Source organism: Vitis riparia, chromosome 6, assembly GCF_004353265.1.
Source record: "Vitis riparia cultivar Riparia Gloire de Montpellier isolate 1030 chromosome 6, EGFV_Vit.rip_1.0, whole genome shotgun sequence".
In the NCBI taxonomy this organism is placed as follows: domain Eukaryota; kingdom Viridiplantae; phylum Streptophyta; class Magnoliopsida; order Vitales; family Vitaceae; genus Vitis; species Vitis riparia.
This window is the reverse complement of record NC_048436.1, coordinates 15,674,540-15,694,815: the sequence shown is the minus strand read 5'-3', so window position 1 is coordinate 15,694,815 and position 20,276 is coordinate 15,674,540. Positions and strand designations below refer to the sequence as shown.

Here is a 20,276-nt window from a genome sequence, read left to right as displayed (position 1 = left end):
TTCATCAGCAGGAGAGTGTTGAATGCTTATATCATTACAGAATAGACATGTATGAAGTAAAAGTATGTACATAAATGGCAAGCTACTTCATGCTTAAAACTTGGAAGCAGGGTATGATCAGTTCCCTTCTGAAGAATGAGATTCATATAATGGTACAAGTTTTCCATATGAATGGAGTATAGGTTGGGGATCTGTGTGTAATAAGTGAATTCTCAGGAATTCAACTTCATATAATGGTATACAAGTTCTCCATATGAATGGAGCAGAAGTTGGGGATCTATATGTAATTAGTAAACTCAGTTTCGCCCACCATATCGTCTCTGCCTTTTCTGAAAAGAACGTAAGGCCTCCACAAACTCATCCTTCCCAAAATCAGGCCACAGTGTGCTAAAAAAGCAAAGTTCAGTGTAGGCTATTTGCCACAACATGAAATTGCTGACTCTAAGTTCGCCACTAGTTCGTATAAGTAGATCAGGGAAGGGAAATTCAGTACAGTTTGTTTGTAGCTCCTGTTCAATTAGGCTTTTGTTGATGTCTTCCGGTTCGATAAGGCCATCCTTTACTTTGTGACCAATGTTTTTGCATGCTTGTAGTATGTCACGCTGCCCACTATAGCTAAGTGCCACAATGAACTGTAATCGCGAGTTCTCCTTAGTGGTCTCCTCTACATCAATTATCAGTTTCTGTAGTTGCTCAGGAAGCTTTGACACATCCCCAATCACGGACACTCGAATGCCTTCCCTGTTCAAATAAGAAAACAAGAAACCAACTCAATCTATGTTTTCTCTACACATGCACCCTCAGGATCACCAACTCAATAGCAATAAAACTATGATGATGTTGCCAGCAACACCAGTCCAATGGCTACACTAGAAATAAGAATCCCTGGACTTACATGTATATAACATGACAGTTAAACAAATACACAAACAATCACCATCTGACCATATTCAACATCAGCCATTCACTAAGTGTTTGTACACGTAAATGACAAGACAAATCCTCTTACTCTCTAGAAGTGTATGACACATGGTGCATGACACAAACCTTTAATATCTAGAGAGTGAGTTCTGAATGACAAATGGAACGGGACAATTGCTATTGTGGAGTTCAATCAAGTATATGATTACCCAACATCAAGAAAAGAAATTTTGCTAAAAGATGAGGTCCCTCACAAATCCATTTTCAAGCTATAGAAGAGAATCTAGTACTAGCTCCGTGTTAACTTTTCCTGATTGTTGAATGCATACAGTTAACAAAGTGTACACGGTTCAATTCAATTGCCAGACACCAAAGGAATAATGAAAAACCATTGACCCTGAAAAAGCAATATGCTCCCACATAGTTGGGGGATCCTATTTGAAACAAAAAGGTAAAGTCTAGAGACATATAAATATATTAATAAAATAAGTAAAGATCATTGACTAAAATTCCTCCTGCCAACAGATTATCTATCTACACAAAAGGGGAAAAAAAAAAAAAAAAGCACTATGGGACAATTATTCTATGATTTCTCTTCAACACTCTGCTTGGTTGCTAAGAAAATGTGGGGAAAAAAAATCAACTCCTCCATTTCAATATGCTCGTTTTATCTCTCTGAAACCACAACATTTTTAATAATCTCCTTTGAAACACACTCACACTCCATTGGTTTTCACCATTCCCTTTGTATACAAAAGGTAAAGGAATGAAGTACTGAAGCTCACTTACAAATGTACTCCTTTCTCAAGCTATTTTTGACATTTTCCATTAATTTTTCTAAAATCCAAACAGAGCTTAAAGCACACCATCTTTCATTTGTTTCATATTAAGCACTATTTATATCTCTCCCTCAAAGTGATAATATATTGTACAGAGGAGGAGCAAGTTATCACCAACCTCCCAAAAGTGGGCAGCTCAGCTTTGACCACTCTTTCGATCAAGCTCATAAGAAAACCAACCTCCCCCTGCACGATAACCAAGCTAAATGTCACGAAATTCAACACAAAATCACTGAATCAAAAACACCAAACAAATACGAACTCGAAATATCACACACAACTTACTTCGGAACGAGACCAATTATCATAGGAAAATGCGAAAACCGAGAGAACTTTGATCCCCCATTTGCAACAGAGCTCCACCAGCTCTCTCAACGACCTCACACCTGCTTGGTGACCCGACGCCGCCGGCAAACCCCTCTTCTGTGCCCACCTCACGTTCCCGTCCATAATGACGGCCACGTGTTCCGGCATCAGTTCTCTAAGAAGACCGTCCGGAAATTCCTCCGCTCTCTCGTTTACTTCTCTTGCTTCTTCTTCCCCAACTACATCAGTTTTAGCTGTGCGAAGTTTGTGAAATCTGGGAACTGGGATTGGAGGAAAAGAAAATGAATCGATTCTGTTACTTCGAAAAGTACAAGAAGAGTGTTTGGACTTGAGAATATGGCGAGCGTTATCAGCTGAAATTGGAAATCGAAAAGAGAGCATTATCAGGAGTTTCAGGACTAGGGTTAGGATAATGTTTCTCTTCCTTGTGTGTTGCCACGTTTGTACTGGTAGAGTGAAATAAATAGGCCAACCCAATAAAACGGTGTCGTACGATCAGACATGCACCGTCTCTCACGGCCGATATTAATCCACGTCATCTCCCGCCTCGTTCACAAACGTTATGCCGAAACTAGCCCCGAGATTGCACTATAATCCTGAGAAAACCCTATACATCGATGTCACCGATTGGGGGTTAACAGAAGGACAAATCAGTAATTGAACATCTGGGTGCCCTCTCAGGTTAAGGAGGTTGCTCTCACCGCCGTGATTTCAACGGCGTTAGTCTGACTTCGTCGCTGGTTTTTCCGTTCCTGGAAATGGCTCCGCGGACAAGAAGAGGGTCTTTTCCTAGAGTTGTAATTGAGAGAGATACGGAGTCTGAAAAAAGTTCATCATCAGAAGAAGAGGAGGACCCAGAACCAGAAGTGCAAGAAGAAGAAGAGAGTGAAGAACTTGCAGAAGTTGAAAATGGAGAGAACGTGGAAGAGGGTTTGGGTTCAAAGAAGAAAGAGAGAGTGCCCATCACTATTGCTCTCACGAAAGTCTGCAAAGTAAGGCTACCCCTGTTTTTCTTTGCCCTTTCGGATTTGAATTTTTTTGGCATTTTTTATTCGTTTTTTTCCCCATGATTATGGTGGTGTAGGTATGCAAGCGAAAGGGTCATGAAGCAGGATTCAAGGGAGCTACTTACATAGACTGCCCAATGAAGCCCTGCTTTCTCTGCAAGATGCCTGGTAATTTTTGTACGGTTTCGTTGTGTTTTATCTACGGGCTGAATTGAATTTATTGGGTATTTAATTGCATTGATGATGATACAACGAAATGCTGCCAGATTTTGTTAACACACACGAGTTGCTTGGCATAATGCTTTTGCTTGGTTTTTTTTCAATTTCCTTTCTGTATTGTATGCCGATGGTTGGATTTGTTAATGAATTGAATTGAACTTATTTCTTCCTTTCACTTCTTTTTTAGTATTTTTTTTTTTTTTTAGATTGTGTGATGTTAATTATTACCTATCAAAAAAAAATTGAAGTTAATTACGTGTTTTGCTATGTTGGTTTTGGGAATTGAAGGCCACACTACAATGACTTGCCCACACAAAGTGGCAACTGAGCATGGTGTCATCCCAGCACCCAATAGAAATACTAGGAGTTCTTTGGATTATGTTTTCAGACGGCAGCTTCAACCTGATATTCCTGCGGTAAGCCCACCCTGTCTATCATGCTTATTTATGTGGTAGCAGATATTTTTTTGTTATTTTATTGAAAAGGGTGTTTCTTATGTTTAAGATATCAGTACATGTTAACTATGAAGATGAGTTATTTGTTTGATGTTTGTGCTATTCTGGAGCTTTTTGAATCTTCACAATGCTGTACCATCATATAGTGATCTACTGTGGAGATTCTGTTATGTTGACTGAGATGTATATATTTCTTCATTGTTACCTGTCAATAGATCAGAACGGCCTTTATCATCCCCGATCAAGTGGATTGTGCAGTTATTAGATATCACAGTAGGCGGGTCACATGCCTGGAGTTCCACCCAACAAACAATAACATTCTTTTATCAGGAGACAAGGTCAATTTCCTCTAGCTTATATGCAAACAATTGATTCAGGTATTTGTTGGCTAAGGGTGTATGTTTCTTGATATTGACACTTGCTCTCTCGTTTCTGTTTCATTTTAAAAGAAAGGGCAACTTGGAATCTGGGATTACAATAAAGTTCATGAAAAGACAGTTTATGGAAACATACACCACTGTATACTTAATAACATGAGGTGAGTTAGTTCCTTATCATGTTATGGCCTTTTACATCTATTTGTTTGTATGCATCTCTGGATGAAAATCGATATGTATCTGTATCTAATTCCTCAGGCAGAAGGGTGATCATTATTTAAATTCTTGCAGGTTCAAACCAACAAATGATGAAACAATATATGCTGCATCCTCAGATGGAACCATCAGTTGCACAGACTTGGAGACTGGAATTTCATCATCTTTGATGAACCTTAACCCTAATGGGTGGGAGGTAATTCTCATCCTCATCTTTCTTATAAATGTTCATAAAGTCTGCCTTGTGGTGTGATATTCAAATTATCAAGTGCCTCAAATGATTTTCAACCACTCAATCAGCTCTTAGATCAGACTTTCCATCAAATTTGTGGTTCTCTAAAATTTTATGCTGCATAAAACTCCCAAATCATGATTCTTCAAGTACCTTGTGCTATTGTATTAAGATAAGGAGTTTCAGAACTTTGAAGCAGTATTACCTTTTCTTTTTCAAAAAATATCACTGGGTTATCACTTATTGTATTCAGCCATTAGAAGTCTGTTTAAAACTGAGGATCAGATAGAAAGTTAACAACTCCCCATGTCATGTGGAGGGTGAAATTCCAATCCTATCTGTTTAGATAATTAGCCTACCATTTGTGCAGTATGTCCGCCCCCCTTTATTCAATTATATTAATTGAGTCATTTGAATCTTTATGTAAAATTTGTGGACTGACTTAGTTTTTGAATCCTTGTGTGCTAAAAGTACATTATTTTTTAATGAATCTCAGCATATCTGAAATATTGAATTATTTAATCTTAACCTATATTTCTTCCTATTAGTTGCATTACTTGCAATCATTGGGGTGGGAGGATGCAAAAGTTTAATGTTTATACAATGAACTGATATTGACATTTTTCATCCTAGTATGACTTACAATATGGTTTGCCTCTAGGGCCCAAGCACTTGGAGGATGCTCTATGGCATGGATATTAACTCAGAGAAAGGTCTTGTGCTTGTTGCAGATAACTTTGGATTTCTCTACTTGTAAGTATTTCTCTTGCTGAAGACTTATTATTACAAATGAAGTGGTATATTGAAAGAAGAAATTAAGAAACAAAAGATACTGGCAGTATCACAACGTTTACCCACTTACTAACCAATTGTTACCATTTATAACAATTCCCCTGTGCAAAGTTTATCTTCTATCATGCATGCTTACAGAAATGGTATTGGAACAATCAGAAATATACACTAAGTGAAATAAATGGTATGTAGGTAACTAATCAACTGTTCTAAGGAAATGTCTGCACTTGAATTATTTAATTGATAGGCCAATATTGGGGGATGAGATAAGCCAAGATCATTTCTAGGTAATTCTGATCATCTAATTCCTTCTGTATGAATAATGCTTGTGGCCCAAATTTTAACAACTTTATTCTAATAGGATGATTAGAAGATCATATAGTCCTTGTTTGTTTGTCGTCATAGTACACTGCTGTGCTAGACGTTTAGAACTGACATGTAGAACTTATAATCTGTCTACTGCAAGCAACTTACTACAGCTTAACAGAACATGTACTAAAAACAAATTTGGTTAAATTCTGCTCTTGTGGCATGTATAGGGTGGATACCCGCTCCAACAACCAAACTGGGGAGGCTATTTTGATCCATAAGAAAGGTAGCAAAGTCGTTGGGCTTCACTGCAATCCTCTTCAACCAGAGCTTCTTTTGAGTTGTGGCAATGATCACTTTGTAAGCTTTCATAATTTGCTTAGCTATTTGAATTTCTTGCCACTGATGTTGTAACTGTTGAGTAACTGTTACTGATACCATTACTAATACTGGAGTAATTGTCTTTGTTACTATTGTTGGTTTGAAGAAAATCAATAGATTGTATGAAGACAAGCTCAAGTGGCATGTCATCCTGTAACACTGTTCTTTTTAGTTTGTTGTTTACAACAGTCATAAACATGGAATGGTTTTCCTTCTCAGGCTCGTATATGGGATATGCGGCGATTAGAAGCTGGATCTTCTCTTCACAACCTTCCACATGGCCGTGTTGTTAATGCTGCATATTTCTCTCCGCAGTCCGGTTGCAAAATTCTTACTACATCTCAAGATAACCGTATTCGTGTATGGGATTCTATCTTTGGCAATTTGAACTCCCCAAGTAGAGAAATTGTACATAGTCATGATTTCAATCGACATTTGACTCCTTTTCGTGCTGAATGGGATCCAAAGGTAATGCTGTTTATGTTGTGTTAAAAATATTTATTTTTAAATTTTTTGAGTGCTTCTATTTTTGTTTCAAATCTTCTTATATGCTTTCTGATGCAGGACCCGGCGGAGTCCCTTGTGGTTGTTGGTCGTTACATAAGTGAAAATTATAATGGAGCTGCCTTGCATCCCATTGATTTCATAGACATCAGCACTGGGCAACTGGTTGCTGAGGTCATGGATCCAAACATCACAACTATCAGTCCTGTGAACAAGCTACATCCACGAGATGATGTTCTGGCATCTGGCAGTTCAAGGTTTGAACTCTGCTCACCTCAACTTATCCCATGATGGTGTCAAAAGTTTGATTTGGGGCTGCCATTTGAATTTCAGAACTTTACCATTTCTCATGCTATTTAAGAATGCATTTAGCAGATGTGTCTTTTTAGAAGAACTGAAGCCAAATAATCTTTTCAACCAATTTAAGAAAGCACTTAGCAGACACTCCTTTTAGAAAAGACTTTGCCAATCATCTTCCCATCTTCCCTAAAAGCCATTATAAATTTGAATTTAACCCTGGTTCTAATTTCTCCATATTGTCTGTTTTGGTAGGTAACTGCTACTCCAAAGAACAGTGTTTTTCTTTAGGCACCTTGAATTAGATTGTTTCTTTTCCTTCTGGTTCCTGTTAATAACCTTGTATTATATACCTCCACAATTTATTATCTAACCAAGCTTTTGATAATGAACTATGGTAGAAAATTCAAGCAAAAAGAAAAGATCTGTGTGGAACCCCTGTAGTTGGAAAAGAAAAATATTTTTTATGAGAGTTTAATTAGAGGTCTTGGTTTAGTAGTGCACCGGAACCTAGTGGCTATCAACAGGGCCTTATTTTTCATCCTTTTTTCCCAGTTAACACAATGATGGGCTCTGTAGGAGTGAAGTCTGTGCCAGACATGTACGATATGGCATATTAGGCCAGTAATAGAGAGTGTGTTTGGCTGTCTGTTCCCCTACATGGCAACTGCTTCTTTCATTTGTTGATATGGGTTCAAATATGTAGTTCACCAATTTCATTCTCTCAGGTCTCTTTTCATCTGGAGGCCCAAGGACAAGTCTGAGCCTGTACAACAGAAGGATGAAAAGAAGATTGTTCTTTGTGGAAGTGAGAAGAAAAGCAGACGGAAATTTGGGGGTGTTGATAGTGACAATGATTCTGACGATGGCACATTCAGCTCCAAGGGTAAAAACTTCAAGTCAAAGAAACTCGGATCAAAACCAACTCCCAAAAGTCTTAGAACGAAACGCTAAGCTAATGAACACAAATGCCTAACTCATTTCCAAGATCATACATCGGCCTCCTACACCATCTGTTTTGGGGCTCACATTTAGAGAGCCTGGATTTGCCAACCTTTTGTACAGATAGAAACCTTGCTCTGCCCATTTTGTTTTTTTTGGCTGGAAGCTTACTCTTCTTCATCATGGATGGAAGCAGCAGACGGAACATGTGGCCTTTTGGACTTCTCTCACTCTCTTTCTTTTCTCCTTTTTCCATTTTATTTATTCAGCACTTTCTGTTTCAGGGTCTTGTTCACACGTACTGCGGGTTGTCAAGATAGTCTTTTAAATTGTATAATAGTTCTTTAGCTTGTTGGATAGAATCCTCTCTGTCTCTCTCTCTCTACTTTTAGTTAGAATAACTTTTCTCCTTCACGCAACCTTTTTTTCATATTAAATCAACTTTTTTCTTTCCCAGAAGTTCCACCTTGCCAAAGTCATCCTTGGGCTTCGAAAATGTCTGAGAACCTTTAAATAAGTTTTATTATATTTTATTATTCTTCCATTTTTAAAATTCTTTTTTAAATTCAATAAAAAAAAAATTTACATCAGTTTGGTTAATGCCTTTAAGAAGAAACAAATAAGATTTTACATTTTTTTTTTTTAATTTTTCATTAAGATAATATTAAAAATATGTCATTTGTTATTAAATTCTTTTTTAAAAAAGTGATATATATATGTATATATATATATAGTTTTATCATTTTTATTATATGCGTTTATATATTATCATTATTATATATATTTAATTCAGATAATGTTTTTGGATAATTTATAAATTAATTTAGATATTATTTCTTTACAAGAAAAATTATCATTATTTAAAAAATAAATAAATAAAAACTTGATTGATATAATGATTCATTCTTTGTTAAAATTTATCTTTTAAAGAAATTATCATTATTTTTTTTTTTTGAAATAGAAAAACTTGATTTAGATAATGATTCTAAAAAATTTATTTGAAGTAGTAAAAAAACTAAAAAAAAAAAAAAATAGGTGTTTAGTTAAATTTAAAATGTTTGAAAATAATTTATCCATAAACTACTCTTAAAACTTCCAAATTTAATTTAAATTATCTTATTTAATCAATTAAAATATAATTTTTAAAATTTTTGTATATTTAAAATAATAAATTCAACTATTCATGTTACCTTAAAAAAAAAAGGTAATGATACATTAATTTTTAATATTTTAAGTTTTTAAAGTTATCATAATAAATTTATGACTAAAAGTCTAGAAAATTGTAAAAAATATATATATAAATTTTAAAAAAAATTAAAAGATAATCTTATCTTATTATAATATATTACAATTTAACATCTATTATTATAATATATTACCATTTATTATCTGTTAATATAATATTATAGGTTAATATATTATTATATTTGATACATTTATTGATGAATATCAAAATTTTAACTAAATTATTGATATATTATGGAGATAGCAAATTTTTATAGATAATTAATTTTAAAATGGAGACCAAAATATTTTTTTATTTCATATATATAGAATTTTCAAAATAATTTCAATTTATAGTCTTTAAATGAAAATGAAATAGTAATGAACCTAAAAGTTTAGATAATTTAATATATATATATATATATATATAGATGACCCATAAGATAGATATAGAAACTAAGTTAATCACTTAATTATAAAAAAATAAAAATTATTTAAAGAAATGTAAAAGACATTCTTATATTATTATTATAATATATTACAATATATTATACTTTAATATAATATATTTGATTTATGGGAGAATTGTGTTTTGGACCTAGTTGGACCAAAAAATTAAATTTTGGTTCATATAAGTTCACCATTTAAACCTAAGACTTAGAAAAAGTGTGAAAATTAAGAAGAATGATATGAATTTTTTATCTTTTCAAAAATGACCTTATGGACCCCGCATTTCGACTCATGCGTTTTCCACTCGATGGTGAGCTCGATTTTAATTTGAAAAATGGTTTTTATAGATTAAGAAAATGACTTGGAGTCCCACTTATTTTTGTTTTATTTTTAAAAGGGTAAACAAAATAAGAAATAAAACCCTAAGTGTGACTCCTTATTTTGGAAAATGTGGTCTGTGAAAAACCGAATTAGGCTCGGGGGTCAGGTTACTTATCGGGAAGGTACTGTAAAGACCGTAGCACCCCTCTAAGTCCCTAAAGTCGGGTCTCTACTAATAAAATGAAGCAATCATGACAATTGATGAGAGAATCAATGAATACTCAGAGTGATCATGCACATGTGAGAATCTAAACATGCATACAGAGAATGACCTGAGCAGATGTGGATGCGTACCTGGGCAGTGATCCATAAAGCACTATCAAGAAGTGAGGTTAACACACAATTAAGGAATAATTTCGAGCATGTCATAGAGCAGAATAAAATCAATCATGCATGACAATTAAATCAAACAAACAATCAATGAATCATAAGGAAATCACATATGTTGGGCCCCCACCAAAGCCCAATTTATATTGTATGAATTAATCTCATAAATTCCATTATTCAAAATTACGAAAAATTCGTTCTTGCTTATTAAAGTCAAGAGAAGCAGAAGATTGTTTGAAAGCCAGAGCGGAATTAAAACTATTCAGGAGAAAATTAGATTTTTGAAATTTAATTGAAAAATTAGATTTTTGAAATTTAATTGAAAAATTGGAATCTCGAAGATCACTAGAAAATTGGAGTTTTAGAGTTTATTTGGAGATTAGACTTTTAGAGATTGAATGTGAGAATGAGAATTTTTAGAAATTGAATTTGAAAGAGGTTGGAATTTTGAAAACGATTTAAGGGTTTGGGATTTTAAAGAAATATTAAGTTGCAAAAATTGAGACTTTGGGAGTTGAATTTTGAAAGAGATCAGAATCGTAAATTAATTGAGAAGTAGAAATTATGAAAGTTGATTTATGAAAATTGGAAATCTCGAAAATCATTTGAAGGCGGACTTTTTAGAAATGAACAAATAAAATGGTAATAAAAATAATGATGATAACAAATGAGTGACTGGATAAATACGGTAATCGGAACATTAGGAACTGAAAATTAAGTTCGGAGATAGGACACTTGGAATTTTATATAGCTAAATTTAGAAATTGGAATTTTGAAGAATTAGACTTTAATGATTTAGATTTTTAAGAGAAATAAATGGGTAAATATGGAACAATGTTATTAATTAATCGAAACGATATTTGGACGGATGAATAGTTAATAGTGGGGTTTGTGAGATTAAAAATTAAATTGGAAAATCGGATTTTGACGAAAGTGATATTTGAACGGATGAAAGTGAATAGTGGGATTTTGAAAATTAAGTTTGAAAGTCGGATCTTTGAATAATTGGACTCTAATTATTGGAATTTTTAGAAAAAATAAATAAGTAAACGTGGAATTTATAACAATGATAACAAAGATGATATTTGAATGAATAAAAGTGAATGGTGGAATTTTTTAGTCTCAAGGTTAAATTTGGAAATCCGGTTTTGAAGAATTGAATTTTAATGATTGAAATAAATAAATAAATAAATATGGAATAATGATACTAATTAGCAAAAATAATGTTTAAACGAATAAAAAAAGAATAGTGGAATTTTTCTAATTAAGAATTTGAATTAGGGCGTTGGATTTTTAAAGGATATGACTTTGAATAAATAGGTAGGTATGAGATTATAATACTAATTAACGAGAATAATATTTAAGAGAATAAAGATGGATAGTAGAATTTTTGGGATTGAAGTTTTAATTTAGAAATTGGATTTTTGAAGAATTGGACCTTATATAAATAAATAGGTATGAAACAAGAATCCTAATTAACAAAAATGACATTTAGACTAATACTGGAATTTTTGGGATTGAAAATTGAATTAAGACACGGTTTTCGGAAGATTGGACTTTGAATAGATATGGAATAATGATTCTAATTGATGAGGATAAAATTTAGACAAATTGTAGAATTTTTAGGATTGAAAAATTGAATTAAGACAAGAGATTTTTGAAGAACTAGGTTTTAAATAAATAGATGAATATGAGATAATAATCCTGATTGATAAAAATAAGATTTAAATGAATTACTGAAAAACTAAATTAAGACAGAGGATTTTTGAAGTTTTAGGCTAGATGGATAGATGAATATAAGATAATAATTCCAATTAATGAACATAAGTTTTAAACGAATATTTGAAGTTAGACTTCGGATAACTAATAAATACGGGATAAAGATTCGATTTATGAAAATAAGATTTAAACGAATTATTGAAAAATTAAGTTAAGACGTGGGATTTTCGAAGGATTAGACTTTAAATAAGTAAATGAATATAGGATACTAATTCAAATTAAAGAAAGTAACATTTAGACAAATAGTAGAATTTTAGGATTGAAAATTAAATTATGACGTTGGATCTTTTAAAAAGATTGGATTTTGGGTAAATAAACTAACATAGGATGATAATACTAATTAACGAAAATAATCATTTAAAACGGAATAAAAAAAATAGTGGAATTTTTAGGGGTTTGAAAATTAAGTTAGGACATCGGATTTCTGAAGGGTTGGATTTTAAAGTAGTAAATAAATATGGGATACTAACTCTAATGGATGATAATGAGATTTGAACTAATTATTAAGACACCTGATTTCTTTGAAAGCTCTAGACTTTAAATAGTTAGATAATATGTGATAATAATTCTTGATTGATGAAAATGAGATTTAAACGAATTATCGAAAGATTAGATTAAGATGTGGAGTTTTTGATGAATTAGAATTTAACTTTGATGGGTGAGATTTTAAAAGATGATAAATAGATACGTACGAAATAATAATAATAGTTGACAATCATAATGTTTAAACTAGTGAAATTGAATAGTGTAAACTCCAAGATAAAAATATAATTAACAATAATAATTTATCTTTTAATTATCTTTAAGTTGAGCTAACTAAATTGGTGAAGATAAAATAAGATAAAAATAAGAATAAATAATAATAATAAAAAAGCATGAATAAGTTAATAATTTACTAAGGTTAGAGATTTAAAAACTTGTTTAGACATAATGTAGCCAAATGGGCTAACTCAAACATGGACTTGGGCCATGGAGATGGCTAGCATAGGGAGCAAAGGGGCCTTTCATCAGCAACTTGGGTTGGGCTCCAACTTAAGCCCAAGACACCATCACCATAAAATCTTGGGTCTGGGCTCCAACTTAAGCCCAAGGCACCATCACCATCAAAGCTTGGGCCTGGGCTCCAACTTAAGCCCAAATCAATTCTCATCATGGGCAAGCTCAAGGCATCATCTTAACATCAACTTGGGCTGGGTGCTTTAACTTAAGCCCAAATCAATTCTCATCATGGGCAAGCCCAAGGCATCATCTCCTTCAACTTGCCCCTCCGCCTGGAAACGCTGCATGCTTCGTGCCACCAGAGAGAAGATGCATGGAGAGGAGAAGGAAGAGGAAGCGAAAGAGAGAGAAAAGGTGGCAACATGCATGGCTATCATATAATTCGTATGGGAACCAAAACAGGGACCAAGCAATTCATGAAATGAGGAGCAAATTTAACGCGTTAAATAATCCGGAAACATCTAAATATCAGGAAGAAGTGAGATATGCCTGAAAATAGAACAAAATGAATAAAAAAAAATGGAGAACCTAGGATACAAAAGTAATCTAACCTGAGCGGTCTCCCTTCTCCTTCTCTTGCGTTTCCTCTCTTCCTTTCTCCAGGCTCGTTTTTCTTTTTTTCCTCCAGAAAAACCAACCCCCCCCCCCCCCCCCCCCCCCCTTCCGCTATCCTTTTTTTCCTCCAAAAAATATCTCCTCCCTAACCCACTCTCATATTCCCTCATCAGCAAGTATGGGAGCTCCCAACCACCCTCATGGGCAGCCTTGCCTCTAGCCAATTGCATGTCCGGGTTCTCTCGTGCATGGAGGTCCCCCCCTTTCTTCCACAAATGTCATGAAAAGGAGAAAAAAGTTCTTCCCGGACCCTCCTCACTTCAAAAGGGGTTTACAGACCTTTATTAATTATGAAAAAAAAATTTATTTAAATTTTATTCATTTTGTAAATCTCAATAAAATTTAATTTAATTTAGTGATTTGAAAAAAAAAATACACCCTTTTCCAAAAAAATAAAAATAAATTATTATTATTTAAAAATCAAACATCTTGAAATATATATATATATATATATATATTTAAAACTATGTATGTAAAAAATAACTAAAAACATGTCAAAATTATTATTTTTAAATAATATATTTTTTAAAATAATATATTTTTTGAATATATATATATATATATATATATTTAAATAGTTTTCTAAAAATAATAAAATTTTAAAATAATTATTAAAAAAAATTAAGATAAATTTTTTTATCAAACATTGTGATAGAAAATACTTAAAATAGTTTTGAAGGGTATATTGGTCTTTTCACATTTTATATCCTTCTCATCAATTATGTAACTTTTATGAGCCAAATCTTAATTTTTGGGCCCAACCGAGTCTAAAACACAATTGTCCTTTGATTTATTTATTTACAAGTATTATATATATTAATTAATATCATATTTTAAAATTTTCATCTTATATATTATTTTATTTAATTTTAAGTTATTTATAAATTGTTTAAAGTAAATAACTTACCATTAACTTATTATTTTTTAATAATAAATATATATAGACAACTCTTAAAATTAATTTAAATTATTTCATTAGTAAAAAATAATTCACTCATTGTCTTTAAAGACGTTATTTCTTTCTATCCAAGGGATTCACCATACAACTTGTAAATTTAATTTTCAAATAATTATTAAGAATAAATAAAATTCAAAATTCTTATTAGAATAATAAAAAAAAAAAAGTGATTTCATTGAGAATGATTAAAAAATATGATACCAATCATTATTAATTGTTAAAAATTAATAACTCAAATTAATTTTCAAATATTAAATTGTTAATATTTAAAAATTTGATCTTTAGAATTACCATGATAAAAATTTTGCAATAGTAATAAGCAAAAGACTAGAAGTAAAATGAGTATCAATAATAAATTCACATGTGGGCTTTTATTAAACATAATGAAAAAAAAAAATTATTACTCTTAAAAAAATCTTTTCAAACATTAAATGAAATTCTTCAAATTTGCTAGAGTTACCATAATAATTTTGAGTTAAAAAAATTTATTTGAATTAAAAATTGTTGATCACTATAAAAAATAAAAATAAATTCATATGTGAATTCAACTTTTATCTAACATAATAAACTAAATAGTTTTTCTTTGAAATATTAAATCATAAATATTTTATGAATTTTATCTCCAAAGTTATGGTGAATATAAAAATAAATATAAGTAGTATTTGAATTGTGAAACCAACATCATTGACATTAGTGCACCACACGTATTCAACTATAGTATATATAAATGTCCTGAATCTGTATTTAATATTTATAAAGTAAAAATTTCTTATACTTTTTATTTTCTTTTACTTTTATTAGAAACTCTTTGAGATTAAAAGGAATATTATTAATTATTTGACAACATTTTTTAAAATAATAGTTAATTATTATGTTTGACAGATGGAAAACCATTTTCTCAATTTTTTTTTTAATTTCTAAGTATTGTGTATTTATCTTTAATATAGAAGTTCTTAAAGTATTTTCTATATTCTTATTATTTTTTTATAATATTTTTTAAAAACTTATAATATTTCCAATTTACTCTCAAAATTTAGAATAGAAGATGGTCTTATATTTCCAATTATCCAACTTTCATTATCAATTATCCTATATATTTAAGTTTAATTTACAAAACCATGTTATGTGGTGGTATGCAAGAGGCAAAAGTAAGGAGGTTTCCCAAGCCTATGGAGGCCAAGCCAAAACCTGAATCCTTTTGATTATTGATAGAATTAAATAAAAAAAATAACATCTAATTCTTTTTGTAAATGTAGAAATAACATCCTTTTGATCATGAATATTTACATACAAATATAATTGATTTCTGTTATAATTCAAACTATATCTCCTATTCTAATTCAAACTAATAATTGACTTTTACTCTAATTAAAACTCTATAGTCTACTATAATTCAAACTAATAATAAATAAATAAATATTAATAATTAAATTAAGGATAAATATCTAAATTATTTATATTTCTTTGGATCTTTAACAACATGAGATAAAAGATTTTTCAATACTTTGGATTTATTTTTTTCTACCTTCTCCTTCATCCACTTTATTTATGGATTTATTTTCATCTTCAAATGTGTTTTTTTTCTTTTTTTCTTTTTTTCTTTTTTCCCTTTTTCCTTTTTTTTTTTTTAAGGAGTTTATGGGTTTCATAGTAAACTGTACAATAGTATATAAAAATTATTTAGAATTAAGACAATTATGCTTTAGGGACAAATAAAACCAATAATGGATCTAAGGTCCATAAAAGATATAAAATCCAATCCAAAAGTTAACAAATATTTATAATTAAGTTAAAGGATATGATTTATATATATAATGCTTAAACCATCCAAATACATGGAAATTGTATAGAATGAATTTATATTGTGACTATGTTGTATCATCTACAATGCACCCTAGTTGTTTTGTTTTTTTTTTTTCTTTAGGCTTTTATTCTCTAGTGATTTATTTTTTAAAATCTTAAAAATTTTTAAGCCAACGTGCAAAATGAAATCTTGATTCGAAAAGTTTATTTCAATATATAACTTTAAATTATTTTTTTAAATGATTTCAACATGGTTTTTTATTTCATATAATAACAATATATATTGTATGAAAATTCTAAAATATATACAAAAAAATCTATATATATAAACTGTTATTGCTCTCTTTCAAATATATGAAAATTACATTTTTTAAATGTTATTATTAATATTAAATTTTAATGAAAGTTTTATTAATTACTTTTAACAAAATTACTAAAATGTTATATTATTAATAATAAAATAAAATGAGAAAATGAAATTAAAAATAAATTCAAATTATAGAAAATATTTGTTTTTACTTAACATTTAACTTATTCAATTATAAAATATAAAAATTAAATTAAATTAAAAAATTAAAAATTAAAAAGATATTGTGCTTTCCTCAAATTTTTTTAATAAAAAGTAAAATAAAAAAATATTAAAATATTTTAGAAAAGAAATTAAAAAAGTAAAATAAACGTGATACTTAGAGATCAAAAGGAAGAGTAAAAGAGTAAAAGTAAATAAATAAAAAAATAAAAAAATATATAAAAGTTAAAGAAGGGTGGGGCCACAAACCCATTCACTTTTCCAATTTTCCTTCATCAAGGTACTTTTGTCTTTCAAATTTCATATTCTTAGCATCAATTATATTAAATATTTAGACCTTAAATCCATTATCTGGTTGAAGTAGCCCTTAATTATAATTATCCCTCTAGGATTTTACATACAAACCAAATGATAAAATTATAAAATTAAGAAATATGAATCAAATGGTTTAATGAAATGTGAATAAAAATAAATAATTAAAAATTTTTATTTATTTATATATAATTTTAATATTTTATCAATTTTAATAATATATAAATTTTATATAATTAAGGATGAAAATATTGGTAACTACGGATATATTGGTATTTCAATTTTATGAATATATCAGAGATATTTAGGTAAATATTTTGACACAAAATATGATAATATAAAAGTTAATAAAAATTCTAAAAATATTTAGAAAAATTCTAAAATGTTATATAAGAAATAAAAATAGATATTTTAAAGTTATTTATTTTTAAAAATTTTGATATATATAATTTGTCATATATGATAATAATATCTTCTATGTCCATAAAAAAAATATAAATTTTATAAATGTACATTTATTATTAAGTTACATTATATATTATTTTACAATAATATCATTATAACATGTCCAATTTTAAAATAAATTTAATATTAAAATTATGATATATTTTAATTTAAATATATTTAATGTTATCAAATAAATAATGATAATAAATTAAATTAAATGTAAAAATAAAATCATTAGGATTAATTTATTTAACAAAAAAAAAATCAATGAAATATCGGTAAAATATCCGAAAATATCAATTGAAACATGAAAAAATGGTGAAATAATCTGATTGATTGAAACATGAAAAATTAGTGAAATATAGATAAAATATCTAGAAATATAGAATAATATTTTAAAATTTTGGATATGCATTTTTTTTTTTTAAGAAATACAAAGAATAAATATAACTTTTAACATTATCTATCCTTACGGCATATGGCATATAATTTTTTATTATAAATTAAATTTACCATTAAAAAAGAAAAACTAAAAATAATATTTATAAAATAATATTAATATGTTGGTTCGATGAACCCAGAAGGCATTCAACAAGGCAACATGGGTACAAGGGCCAGACATAGGAATGGTGGAGAATGGGGACATTTAGGCATCTGGTTTGTGTGCCTCAAACTCTTACCGTCTTACGTGGGTGAGACGTGGACCTACCAGTTTCTTCCATGTCAGTAGTCTCGCCCCCATGAGTTTGTTATCACCATAAGCTTAATGATTAAAATATCCATAAATACAGTTATACATCGCCACTAAAAAATATCAAATAAATATTAATAAGAGAAAAATTATTCAAAATTCACAAGAATACATGAAAAAAATCAAAAAATAAAAATAAAAATAAAAAAATAAGTAATACTAATTTTTTATAAAAAATTGATAAATATTATCTTTAATCGTACATATAATATTTATCAAAATTTTATAAAAAATTAGCATAAATTCCTTTAATATATTTATATTCATTTATTTTAAAAATTAAAATACTTTTATTAAAACATATTTTATTACATTTTAAATGAAAATTTAAATTGATTGATATAAAATATTTTATTTGAGATTTGATTCCTAAAAATTTATTACAAGTGATAATTTTTCTATTAAAATTAATTTATTTAAATAATTAAAATTATTACTAATTTATCTTATTAAATTAATTTTAATTTATAGAATATCAGGACTTCATTAATTTTTTTATATTATAGCAATTTTTGAGTAAAATTATATTTTTAATATTTTAAAATAAAACATTTAAAATTAAATAAAATTAAACGGATAAAAAAAATGAAGTAATAGTAATTTTTAAAAATAGTATTAATGAGATAAATATAAAAAATAGTTAAAAATAAAATGATAATATAGATTTAAAATAAAAATAAATAAATAAATTATAAATATATATATATATATTTTAAAAACTTTCAAAAAAATGATATTTCCCAAATATATCGAGCCAATATATCCGATATATCATCAATATATCTCTTGTATTTTGACAGGCTTCCTTCGCTGCTCCCTCCACTCACGATTTTTGGCCAATTTATCATTCCAAACTGATATATTGCGCGATGATTTTTTCAATTTTATCATTCTGAACTGATATATCGTCAATATTTCGATGATTTTTTCAATGTTTTTTTTTAAATTCCTCTTGTTCGATAATCTGTGCTCAATATCTTTTCGGGACCTCTGATATATCGGCGAAATATCATGCATAAAAACCGATCTTTCAATCTATGCTTACACTTTAAAATATTAGTTGAATCCGAATTTTATATCACTATCGATAGATATCCTATATATCAAGGATATATCGGCGAAATAGCTGGTTTACTAATAATATCATGGTTTGTTTGATTGACTGTTTATCCAACTTTTTTGATACCATGATTATTCAACGTTTCAGTAACTTTATATTATAAAGATTTAGCATTTGATGTGATATTTACAAAACACGTGTGATCCAATGATATTTGGCAAAGGCTTTAGCATTTGATGTCCATCTTTACAAGACACGTGATCTAGTGATGTTTTGGTAAATTTTAAAGAAGGTTTCTAAAAAAAGGAAAAAAAGAAAAAAAAAAAACAAATTAAACATTTACTCATAGTATCAATAAAACACAAATTTGATAAAATGATAAAATATAAAGTTAATGTGATGTAAATAAAATAAGTAATAAAATTTTAAAGAGAATTTTTATGAAAAAAAAAAGAATTTTTACTCTCTAGACCTGCTTAAAATATTTACATGAATAAAAATTTCGTAAATATCATATTAAATGATAAAATCTCAAAATCAAAATTAATATCTATTTTTTTTGGTAAAAAAAAAAAACATTTACTTATTATATCAACAAAAATACAATTTTAATAAAATAATAAAATTTAAAGTTAATGATAAATAAGTAATAAAATCCTTAAAGGAGTTTGAGGGAAAAAAAAGAAGTGAATATTTACTTTATAAAAACTCTTTTTAAAATACTGGTATAAATATTAAATAAAATAATTAAAAATGTGTTTAGTAATAATTTTATAAAATATTTATTAATTTTTTAATATTTAAAAATTTTTATTTTTCAAAT

General features: G+C 28.9%; 2 protein-coding genes across 2 annotated transcripts; one reads left to right on the top strand and one right to left on the bottom strand.

Annotated features, from left to right (window-relative positions):
* Positions 1 to 16: 16 nt before the first annotated feature.
* LOC117916079 (dehydrodolichyl diphosphate synthase 2) lies at positions 17 to 2,525 on the bottom strand. The gene is made up of 3 exons (XM_034831900.1): positions 2,046 to 2,525; positions 1,879 to 1,946; positions 17 to 741 (listed from the first exon to the last, which is right to left on the bottom strand). Exons 1-3 carry the CDS (start codon positions 2,466 to 2,468, stop codon positions 297 to 299), a joined length of 936 nt encoding a protein of 311 aa, XP_034687791.1. The 5' UTR covers positions 2,469 to 2,525; the 3' UTR covers positions 17 to 296.
* Positions 2,526 to 2,635: 110 nt separating this feature from the next.
* Positions 2,636 to 8,232, top strand: LOC117916075 (protein DAMAGED DNA-BINDING 2). Its single transcript, XM_034831896.1, has 11 exons — positions 2,636 to 3,079; positions 3,172 to 3,262; positions 3,602 to 3,729; positions 3,984 to 4,106; positions 4,218 to 4,306; positions 4,437 to 4,557; positions 5,255 to 5,346; positions 5,925 to 6,054; positions 6,295 to 6,543; positions 6,640 to 6,836; positions 7,605 to 8,232. The coding sequence occupies exons 1-11, from the start codon at positions 2,846 to 2,848 to the stop codon at positions 7,828 to 7,830; spliced, it is 1,680 nt and encodes a 559-aa protein (XP_034687787.1). The 5' UTR covers positions 2,636 to 2,845; the 3' UTR covers positions 7,831 to 8,232.
* The last annotated feature ends 12,044 nt before the right edge of the window (positions 8,233 to 20,276 follow it).